The following is a 12006-nucleotide window of genomic DNA, read 5'->3' as shown; positions in this document are numbered from 1 at the left end:
ACTTTTTCACTCTCCTCTTTCACCTTCATCAAGAGGTTTTTTAGTTCCTCTTCACTTTCTGCCATAAGAGTGGTGTCATCTGCATATCTGAGGTTATTGATATTTCTCCCGTCAATCTTGATTCCAGCTTGTGCTTCTTCCAGCCCAGTGTTTCTCATGATGTACTCTGCACATAAGTTAAATAAGCAGGGTGACAATATTCAGCCTTGACATACTCCTTTTCCTATTTGGAACCAGTCTGTTGTTCCATGTCCAGTTCTAACTGTTGTTTCCTGACCTGCATACAGGTTTCTCAAGAGGCAGGTCAGGTGGTCTGGTATTCCCATCTCTTTCAGAATGTTCCACAGTTTATTGTGATCCACACAGTCAAGGCTTTGGCATAGTCAATAAAGCAGAAATAGATGTTTTTCTGGAGCTCTCTTGCTTTTTTGATGATCCAGCGGATGTCGGCAATTTGATCTCTGATTCCTCTGCCTTTTCTAAAACCAGCTTGAACATCTGGAAGTTCACGGTTCATGTATTGCTGAAGCCTGGCTTGGAGAATTTTGAGCGTTATTTTACTAGTGTGTGAGATGAGTGCAATTGTGTGGTAGTTTGAGTATTCTTTGGCATTGCCTTCCTTTGGGGTTGGAGAGAAAACTGATTTTTCCAGTCCTGTGGCCACTGCTAGGTTTTCCAAATTTGCTGGCATATTGAGTACAGCACATTCACAGCATCATCTTTCAGGATTTGAAATAGCTCAACTTGAATTCCATCACCTCCACTAGCTTTGTTCGTAGTGATGCTTCCTAAGGCCCATCTGACTTCACATTCAAAGATGTCTGGTTCTAGGTGAGTGATCACACCATCGTGATTATCCAGGTTGTGAAGATCTTTTTTGTACAGTTCTTCTGTGTATTCTTGCCACCTCTTCTTAATATCTTCTGCTTCTGTTAGGTCCATACCATTTCTGTCCTTTATTGAGCCCATCTTTGCATGAAATATTCCCTTGGTATCTCTAATTTTCTTGAAGAGATCTCTCATCTTTCCCATTCTGTTGTTTTCCTCTATTTCTTTGCATTGATCGCTGAGGAAGGCTTTCTTATCTCTCCTTGCTATTCTTTGGAACTCTGCATTCAAATGGGAATATCTTTCCTTTTTTCCTTTGCTTTTTGCTTCTTTTCTTTTCACAGCTGTTTGTAAGGCCTCCTCAGACAGCTTTTTTGCATGTTTTTTTCCTTTGGGATGGTCTTGATTCCTGTCTCCTGTACAGTGTCATGAACCTCCATCCATAGTTCATCAGGCACTCTATCAGATTTAGTCCCTTAAGTCTATTTCTCACTTCCACTGTATAGTCGTAAGGGATTTGATTTAGGTCATACCTGAATGGTCTAGTGGTTTTCTCCACTTTCTTCAATTTCAGTCTAAATTTGGCAATAAGGAGTTCATGATCTGAGCCACAGTCAGCTCCCAGTCTTGTTTTTGCTGACTGTGTAGAGCTTGTCCATCTTTGGCTGCAAAGAATATAATCAATCTGATTTCGGTTTTGACCATCTAGTGATGTCCATGTGTAGAGTCTTGTCTTGTGTTGTTGGAAGAGGGTGTTTGCTATGACCAGAGCATTCTCTTGGCAGAACTCTTTTAGCCTTTTCCCTGCTTCATTCTGTACTCCGAGGCCAAATTTGCCTGTAATTCCAGGTGTTTCTTGACTTCCTAATTTTGCATTCCAGTCCCCTATAATGAAAAGGACATCTCTTTTGGGTGTTAGTTCTAAAAGGTCTTGTAGGTCTTCATAGAACTGTTCAACTTCAGCTTCTTCAGCATTACTGATTGGGGCATAGGCTTGGATTACTGTGATATTGAATGGTTTGCCTTGGAAATGAACAGAGATCATTCTGTCGTTTTTGAGATTGCATCCAAGTACTGCATATCGGACTCTTTTGTTGACTATGAGGGCTACTCCATTTCTTCTAAGGGATTCCTGCCCACAGTAATAGATATAATGGTCATCTGAGTTAAATTCACCCATTCCAGTCCATTTTAGTTCGCTGATTCCTAGAATGTCAATGTTCATTATTGCCAACTCCTGTTTGACCACTTCCAATTTGCCTTGATTCATGGACCTAACATTCCAACTTCGTATGCAATATTGGTCTTTACAGCATTGAACCTTGCTTCTATCACCAGTCCCATCCACAACTGGGTGTTGTTTTTGCTTTGGCTCCATTCCTTTATTCTTTCTGGAGTTATTTCTCCACTGATCTCCAGTAGCATATTGGGCACCTCCCGACCTGGGGAGTTTCTCTTTCAGTGTCCTGTCATTTTGCCTTTTCATACTGTTCACGGGGTTCTCAAGGCAAGAATACTGAAGTGGTTTGCCATTCCCTTCTCCAGTGGACCACATTCTGTCAGACCTCTCCACCATGACCCGACCATTTTAGGTGGCCCCACTCGGCATGGCTTAGTTTCACTGAGTTAGACAAGGCTGTGGTCCTGTGATCAGATTGGCTAGTTGTCTGTGACTGTGGTTTCAGTCTGTCTGCCCTCTGATGCCCTCCCTCAGTGCCTACTGTCTTACTTGGGTTTCTCCTACCCTGGACGTGGGGTATCTTTTCATGGCTGCTCCAGCAAAGCGCAGCCACGGCTCCTTACCTTGGACGTGGGGCAGCTCCTCTCGGCCACCGCCCCTGACCTCGGACGTGGGGCGGCTCCTCTCGGCCGCCGCCCCTGACCTCGGACGTGGGGCGGCTCCTCCCAACTGTGCTTCCTTGGCGGCTCAGACAGAGCCCCTCGGCGACATCCATACTCTAACTCAAGGCACCTGCTTTCAACCACTGAAGTGTGGGCTTCAGAAAGGAAGGCCCTCAGCAAATAGTTACTTAGTTTATTCATAGTCTAAAGTTAGAGAAGGAACTTCATTTGGATATATTTACTTCCTCAAGATGTGAAAACCTGATAGAATCCAAATGCACAAAGTGTGTTATTTTCTAATGTGTCTCATTTCCCTTCTGTGAACAGTGTAGGAATGCAGAGACAATGTCTGGGTATATGGTCTGCTTTTTTTTTAATTGAAAAATTTGTTTAGATAAGTGTAGATTCCCATGCAGTTGTAAGCGATAGCGAGAGAGACCCCACTGTAACTCATGTTGCCCCAGTGACCATTTCACAATATTCATGTATATCCAAACATCAAGTTGTACATCTTAAATATATGCCATTTGTATTTGCCAATTGCAACTCAATAGAGCTGAAAAAACCTCACAGCTATCCAGTGTGATAAAATTATCTGAGTGTATTGGATTCCATTTTCTTTATTTCTTCCAAGGCTGTAAAGTGACATTCATTTCTCTAGCTAACTACTCAATTTCTCTACTTCTTTTGTAATATAAAATCCATTAAAAAATTATGATTGCATGCTGATCAGAACAGTTGTAAGTCATATGTTTCTTAGTGGGACTTCCCTGGTGGCTCAGAGGTAAAGAATCTGCCTGCCAATGAAGGAGATTCAGGTTCAATCCTTGGGTTGGAAAGATTCTCTGGAGAAGGAAATGGCAACCCACTCCAGTGTTCTTGCCTAGAGAATCCCATGGACAGAGGAGCCTGGCAGTCTATAGTCCATGGGGGTCCTAAAGTGTAGGACATGACTTAGCAACTAAACAGCAATAACAAAAACAATAATATATCTTAGTAGACTTTAAAAATTAATCAGAAATCCTTTAATAATTATGGATTATTGATGCACAAAGACTTTCAAAGGCTGTGAAATGGAGTGAGCTACCTGTCTACACCCTGTCAGATGGCCTGAGTCTTGCCCTCAGTCTCCACATGGCCGCCTTCATCTCCTGGTTCCTCAGGGTGTAGATCAGGGGGTTCAGCAGAGGGGAGATGACAGTGAAGGTCACAGAGACGGCCTTATCAGTGGGGAGGGCGGAGAAGGGCCGGGCGTAGACGTAGATGCAGGGCACAAAGTGGAGGGTGACCACCGTGATGTGGGCGGTGCAGGTGGAGACGGCCTTCCCCCGGCCCTCCCCAGCCTGAGACCTTATTAGTAATAATAGGACCATGTAAGATACAAGGAGGAAGATGAACCACAGGGTGGTGAGCAGCCCACTGTTGGAAATCATCAGGAGCTCAAGGATAAAGATGTCAGTGCAGGCGAGTGTGAGGACCTGGGGGACGTCACAGTAGAAAGTGTCCAGGACGTTGGGTCCACAGAAGGGGAGGGGCAGGAGGAGGGAGATCTGCACGATGGAGTGGACGAAGCCCCCCGCCCAGGAGGCCACTATCAACCCAATGCACCGGCCTCTGCTCATGACGGTCACATAGTGCAGGGGCTTAGTGATGGCCACGTAGCGGTCAAAGGCCATCACTGACAAAGAAAATACATCCACTCCTCCAATAAGATGGAAGAAAAACATCTGGGTGAAGCAGCCATTGAAGGAGATGGCCTTTCTCTGGACCAGAAGGTCCGTCAGGACCTTGGGGGCTGTGATAGAGGAAAAGCAGATATCGGCAATCGATAAATTTCGGAGCAAAAAGTACATGGGGGTGTGAAGGTGGGAGTCCCAGGTCACCGTGACCATGATGAGGAGGTTTCCCAGCAGAGTGGTGACGTACACCAAAAGAAGGAAGAGAAATAAGACCAGGCTCAGTTCTCGATTCTGGGTCAGGCCGAGGAAAATAAATTCTCTTACCCTGGTGCCGTTTCCCAGCTCCATGGACTCATCCTCTTTTTGCCTGTTTTGTTTCAAGATACTTCATATGAAAGTGCTCAGCTATTTATCTTGTTTTCTTCTTAAACACTGTGAATGCAATTCAGAACTTTCCCCACGTGGCTGTAGTGCTTACGGTTTGTTGAGTTGTCCAAATTTTTAAGATTGCAGTCAGTTTAGTGATCCATTCAAATCATCATATGTGAAGCCATTCAACAATTCATTTCCTGTAAACCTGTTTTTGGAAGGAATAAGCATTTGTGTTAAGTAGTGACCTTTACACAACCTATTTTATTTAATTAATTAATTTATTTTAAAATGTTGCTATTATTTTTAATTTCACACACATTTATTGATATCAGAAGCTGTCTAAAGTATTTTCCTGTATTCAAACCATATCTTTGTATTCAAAGATCAGTAAGACATTGTGGACTTAAGAATCTACAAGTTTAATGTTCATATTAGCAAAATATTCTGCTGACTTCTTGTTTAAAAAAGATGTCATCTGTTTCTCATTGGGCTTCCCTGGTAGCTCAGCTGGTAAAGAATCTGCTTGCAATGTAGGAGATGCCGGTTCCATTCCTGGGTCAGGAAGATCCGCTGGAGAAGGGATAGACTACCCACTCCAGTATTCTTGGTCTTCCCTGGTGGCTCAAATAGTAAAGAATCTTCCTGCAGTGTGGGAGACCTGAGTTTGACCCCTGGGTTGGGAAGATCCCCTGGAGAAGGGAAAGGCTACCCACTCCAGTATTCTGGCCTGGAGAATTCCATGGACTGTATAGCCCACGGGGTTGCAAAGAGTCGGACATGACTGAGCGACCTTCACTTTATATTAGCAAATTTCAATTTCATATTAGGAAATGTTCTGTTGACTTCCTGCTTAAAAAAGATGTCACCTGTTTATCATTACAATGTTGCTGTCCATGAGTCAGTTTTCTTGCTCTTGGCTTTTTCTGAGGGATTTCTTAAACCTGCTGCCCATTATTTTGTGTAGATAACTTGTCATTGCAATTATTTTTTACTAATAAGATAACTTACTTAATAATTCTTTAAAGCATTTAAAATTTGCTATTGGAAAATAGCTTGAAACTGTGTAAATCCAAATCTCAAATGATATCATAATTTTTTTAACTTGGTAAGAACACAAATGTAAGGGCTCCCTTCTTAACAAAAATTTCAAGTGCTCAATATGGTACTGCTAACTGTGGTCACAGTCATGTCCAGCAGACCTCATCTTGTATGACTGATGTGGTCCTTGCTTGAGTTTGGGGGAGGCGGTAGAGACAGTGGCCTAGTTCTGAGTGGTGGCCCAGACGGTATCAGGCACACTCTCCTCTGCCTCTTTTCTTCTGTGGATGAAAGATAAAAGAGTGGCGTGTTCATATAGCAGGGAGGGACACTTGTATCATCAGCATTTTTACATAAGCTGTTACTGATAATTTTTAGGAAATTTTATTTTATTTATTTTTTTTTCTTTTTTTTTTAATTATTATTATTATTATTTTTTTTTTTCCAGTGGGTTTTGTCATACATTGATATGAATCAGCCATGGATTTACATGTATTCCCAATCCCGATCCCCCATCCCACCTCCCTCTCCACCCGATTCCTCTGGGTCTTCCCAGTGCACCAGGCCAGAGCACTTGTCTCGTGCATCCGACCTGGGCTGGTGATCTGTTTCACCATAGATAATATACATGCTGTTCTTTTGAAATATCCCACCCTCACATTCTCCCACAAAGTTCAAAAGTCTGTTCTGTATTTCTGTGTCTCTTTTTCTGTTCTGCATATAGGGTTATCGTTATCACCTTTCTAAATTCCATATACATGTGTCAGTATGCTGTAATGTTCTTTATCTTTCTGGCTTACTTCACTCCGTATAAGGGGCTCCAGTTTCATCCATCTCATTAGAACTGGTTCAAATGAATTCTTTTTAATGGCTGAGTAATATTCCATGGTGTATATGGATAAGGAAGCTGTGGTACATATACACCAGGAAATTTTATAATTATCATTTGTTCTTCCTTAGCTAGTGACCATTTGTTGCAATCTTCAAATGCATACAGATAAAACTAACACAACATTGTAAAGCAATTATATTCCAGTTTAAAAATTATAGGTATATAAAAAACCCCAAAGTATATAGATATATTGCACCATGTTCTCAAAGTGTCCACAGGTTCACAAAATTGATGATACATATAAATTGATGAACATATATAAATTCAGAATGATACAAAGTGAAAAGTGTTATGAGGAGAGAAGTAGTAGATTTGGGTGGGATAAGAGATTTGATAGGAGATGTCATGATTTTCGGTAGTAACAAAACTACTATTTTTAAGATTTTACTATATGTGAAGAGTTAAAGAAAAGTTTATTTATCATCATCTTTTAGTAAGTATAAATATTATTCTCGGTTTTTATGTGGAATATGTATGAATTTATGTTTGGTTGAAGGGAATAAAGAGATGGAAATAGGATGCAAAGAAATACCGTCCATTTTTTTTTTTACCTTGAACTTGGGCAAACTCCAGGAGATGGTGAAGGACAGGGCGGCCTGGCGTGCTGCAATCCATGGGGTCACAAAGAGTCGGGCATGCCTGGGTGACTGAACAACAATAACAATATATGTATGTGTGTGTGTGTGTGTTTGTATACATATAAGAGGAATATATAACAATAATTTTGTATAACAGGAATGTGTGATAAAGTATGTCTGAAGATAAGCCACTTGGCGAAAAGAGCTCTGAAAATCACACTGAATGGGCCATATCTCTGCATTATCTCTGCACAACATCTCTCTTCCTGCTGGTTAACACCCACCTTTGTTTCTGTCACTGAGAAGACCATCCTGGCTCTAAAACACTTAATTTAACTGAGAAATATGAAAGTCAAAGTAGTTATACAAAATCAAGAAGGACATCTCAATTTCATTCTGCGTGACCTTAACTTTAGCTAGAGGTCAAATGTCTTTACCTAATTCCTTTGATCCTGAAACTCCAAGTGTGAATTGTATGACATTAGGTAAGTGCAGAACAAGATACTGGTGACATTAATTCTTGAAAAATTTGTTTCTGATGGTAAAACTCTTTGGAGGACTGAATATCTTAGTGTCTTTTTTCCCCTTTCAGGAGAGAAAGCACAGATTCAAACAATCACATCTTCAAGGCTCTTCCGTTGTGTCTAATGGGCAAACCCCTCAGCCTCTGGTCTCATATAAGAACTGGAAAGGGAATATTATTGGACTAGGAAGGGAAAGTCAAACGCATTATTGTGTTGTTGGTGGTGAATTTTCAATGGGAGTTATTAAAACGTCACCAGGACATGCACATGTACACACACACATACAAATTTTAATTAGTGTCCAAAGTATTTAGAGGCAGTAGATGAAACTTATGCCTTAATCCACCACTCAATCAGACCTTTGTTAAAACATGCCAAGTTCTGTGCCCAAGAGACTGCAAGGGTTCCATTTCTAGGACTTACAAGGCTCAGAGGACCATATGCAAATGAGTTTTAATTAGATTGCCAAAGAGCCGGAATAAGACAACTGGACAAATCTTTTTTTTACAATTCCAGTTTCTAATTACACACAGGATGATTATAGCCCTATAGTGTTGCAATTTACACTTGTACAGAAAGAATAGTTGAGTGAGGCATGGAGAATGCCACTGATTAGGCAATGATGTCAAAGGGTAACTGGAAGGTCAGATTAACTGAGAGAATTTTGGTTTATGCTGGAAACGGAAGATTCTTATCGGAGAACTGACAAGATTGGTCTTTGGGGATAACTCTTGCAGCAGTATAAATATGACTGAAGAAGAGCAATAGAAAACTATGTATTCACTACCAGGAATATATAAATATTAATCTTTTGACACATTGATTTCAGTTCAATTAAAAAAATCAAGCCTATAGAGTTGTGGCATAGAAGAACTTTCATATTTGAATTTTTCTTGTTTTGGAGATTCATCCATGTTATTGAATGTACCAGTTGTTCCTATTTGTTGCTGAGTGGTATTAGATTATACACACACACACACACACACACACACACACACATATATATAGATATATGTCACAGTCTGTTTATCTAATTATGTTAAATGACATTTGAGTAGTATCCAATTTTTGGCTATTATGGGTAAATGTTGGCTATCAATATTCTTGTTCATTTTGGTGTACATAGTTTTTCATTTCTCTTGGGTAAGTACCTGGAGGTGTAAGGGCAATTATATGGTAAGTACACGTTTACTCTTACTGGGAAACTTGCTTATTGTATGTTTATTTGACATTGCCGCCAGCAGCACTCCAGTAGGTCCAGGTTCTCCTCAACGCTTTTTTCTTTTTTAATTATTTGGTGTATAGTTGCTTTAAAATATTGTGCTAGTTTTTGCTGTAGAGTAGAATGAACTTGCCAGACATGGACACATATCCCGTGCCTCTTGGACTTCCTTCACATTTAGGTCACCACATGCATTAGGTGGAGTTTCCTGAACTACACAGGTTGTTCTCATTCATTTTCTATTTTATGCATAGTATCAATAGTGTATATTTGTCAATCTCAATATCCCAATTCCTCCCTCCCCTTCCCTGGACACTTCATTGCATTCCAGAGAGAAGAAATCCAGCTTCACCCACCAGAACACTGACACAAGCTTCCCTAACCAGGAAACCTTGACAAGCCACTCTTCCAACCCCACCCACAGGGAGGAACTTCCACAATAAAGAAGAACCACAAACTACCAGCATACAGAAAGGCCACCCCAAGCAGAACAATCTAAACATGATAAAAAGGCAAAGAAATATTCAGCAGGTAAAGGAACACAATAAATGCCCACCAAACCAAACAAAAGAGGAGAAGATAGGGAGTCTACCTGAAAAAGAATTCGGAATAATGATAGTAAAAATGATCCAAAATCTTGAAAACAAAATGGAGTTACAGATAAATAGTCTGGAGACAAGGATTGAGAAGGTGCAAGATAAGTTTAATAAGGACCTAGGAGAAATAAAAAAGAGTCAATCAATAATGAATAATGCATTAACTGAGATTAAAAGCACTCTGGAGGGAACCAACAGGAGAACAACTGAGGCAGAGATAGGATGAGTGAGGCGGAAGATAGATGGTGGAAATAAATGAAGCAGACAGGAAAAAAGAAAAAAGAATTAAAAGAAATGAGGATAACCTCAGAGACCTCTAGGACAAAGTTAAATGCCCCAACATTCGAATCATAGGAGTCCCAGAAGAAGAAGACAAAAAGAAAGGCCATGAGAAAATACTTGAGGAGATAATAGTTGAAAACGTCCCTAAAATGGGGAAGGAAATAGCCACCCAAGTCCAAGAAACCCAGAGAATCCCAAACAGGATAAACCCAAGGTGAAACACCCCAAGACACATATTAATCAAATTAATGAAGATCAAACACAAAGAACAAATATTAAAAGCAGCAAGGGAAAAACAACAAAAAACACACAGGGGATTCCCAAAGGGATAACAACTGATCTTTCAATAGAAACTCTTCAGGCCAGAAAGGAATGGCAGGGCATACTTAAAGTGATGAGAGAAAAACCTAAGACCCAGATTACTGTACCCAGCAAGGATCTCATTCAGATATGAAGGAGAAATCAAAAGCTTTACAGAAAAGCAAAAGCTGAGAGAATTCAGCACCACCAAATCAGCTTTTCAACAAATGCTAAAGGATCTTCTCTAGACAGGAAACACAGAAAAGGGGTATAAATGTGAACCCAAAACAACAAAGTAAATGGCAACGGGATCATAATTATCAATAATTACCTTAAATGTAAATGGGCTGAATGCCCCAACCGAAAGACAAAGACTGGCTGAATGGATACAAAAACAAGATCCCTATATATGCTGTCTAAAAGAGACCCACCTTTAATACCCCACTCACACCTATGGATAGAGCAACTAAACAGAAAATTAGCAAGGAAACACAAACTTTAAATGATACAATGGACTAAAGTGCACACAGAACCTTCTCCAGGATAGATCACATCCTGGGCCATAAATCTAGCCTTGGTAAATTCAAAAAAATTGAAATCATTCCAAGCATCTTTTCTGATCACCATGCGGTAAGATTAGATGTCAACTACAGAAAAAAACTATTAAATATACAAACATATGGAGGCTAAACAACGCGCTTCTGATTAACCAACAAATCACAGAAGAAATAAAAAAGGAAATAAAAATATTCATAGAAATGAATGAAAATGAAAACACAACAACCCCAAACCTATGGGATTCAGTAAAAGCAGTGCTAAGAGGAAGGTTCATAGCAATACAAGCTTACCTCAAGAAACAAGAAAAAAATCAAATAAATAACCTAACTTTACGCCTAAAGCAACTAGAAAAGGAAGGAATGAAGAACCCCAGGTTTAGTAGAAGGAAAGAAATCGTAAAAATTAGGGCATAAATAAATGAAAAAGAAACAAAGGAGACCATAGCAAAAATCAACAAAGTTAAAAGCTGGTTCTTTGAGAAGATAAATAAAATAGACAAACCATTAGCCAGATTCATCAAGAAAAAAAAGGCAGAAGAATCAAATCAACAAAATTAGAAATGAAAATGGAGAAATCACAACAGACAACACAGAAATACAAAGGATCACAAGAGACTACTATTAGCAGCTATATGCCAATAAAATCAACAACTTGGAAGAAATTGACAAATTCTTAGAAAAGTATGACTTTCGAAAACTGAACCAGGAAGAAATACAAAATCTTAACAGACCCATCACAAGCATGGAAATCGAAACTGTAATCAGAAATCTTCCAACAAACTAAAGCCCAGGACCAGATGGCTTCACAGCTGAATTCTACCAAAAATTTAGAGAAGAGCTGACACCTATCCTACTCAAACTCTTCCAGAAAATTGCAGAGGAAGGTAAACTTCCAAATATATTCTATGAGGCCACCATCACCCTATACCAAAACCAGACAAAGATGCCACAAAAAAAGAAAACTACAGGCCAATATCACTGATGAACACAGATGCAAAAATCCTTAACAAAATTCTAGCAAACAGAATCCAACAACATATTAAAAAGATCATACATCATGACCAAGTGGGCTTTATCCCAGGGATGCAAGGATTCTTCAACATTCATAAGTCAATAAATGTGATATACCACATTAACAAATTGAAAGATAAAAACCATATGCTTATCTCAATAGATGCAGAGAAAGCCTTTGACAAAATTCAACATCCATTTATGATAAAAACCCTCCAGAAGGTAGGCATAGAAGGAACATACCTCAACATAATAAAAGCCATGATAAACCCACAGCAAACATTA

At 39.8% G+C, this 12006-nt stretch overlaps 1 protein-coding gene across 1 annotated transcript; it reads right to left on the bottom strand.

Moving 5' to 3' along the window:
- Nucleotides 1-3761: 3761 nt before the first annotated feature.
- Nucleotides 3762-4697, bottom strand: LOC133056811 (olfactory receptor 4D10-like). The gene has a single exon (XM_061142587.1). It carries the CDS (start codon nucleotides 4695-4697, stop codon nucleotides 3762-3764), a length of 936 nt encoding a protein of 311 aa, XP_060998570.1.
- Between the last annotated feature and the right edge of the window lie 7309 nt (nucleotides 4698-12006).

The sequence above is a fragment of the Dama dama genome, chromosome 1 (assembly GCF_033118175.1).
Source record: "Dama dama isolate Ldn47 chromosome 1, ASM3311817v1, whole genome shotgun sequence".
NCBI lineage: Eukaryota > Metazoa > Chordata > Mammalia > Artiodactyla > Cervidae > Dama > Dama dama.
This window is presented reverse-complemented; position numbering and strand designations above follow the sequence as displayed.

What these genes read in the sequence shown, in the direction of transcription:
- LOC133056811 (XM_061142587.1), bottom strand. Translation starts at nt 4,697, where the DNA reads ATGGAGCTGGGAAACGGCACCAGGGTAAGAGAATTTATTTTCCTCGGC.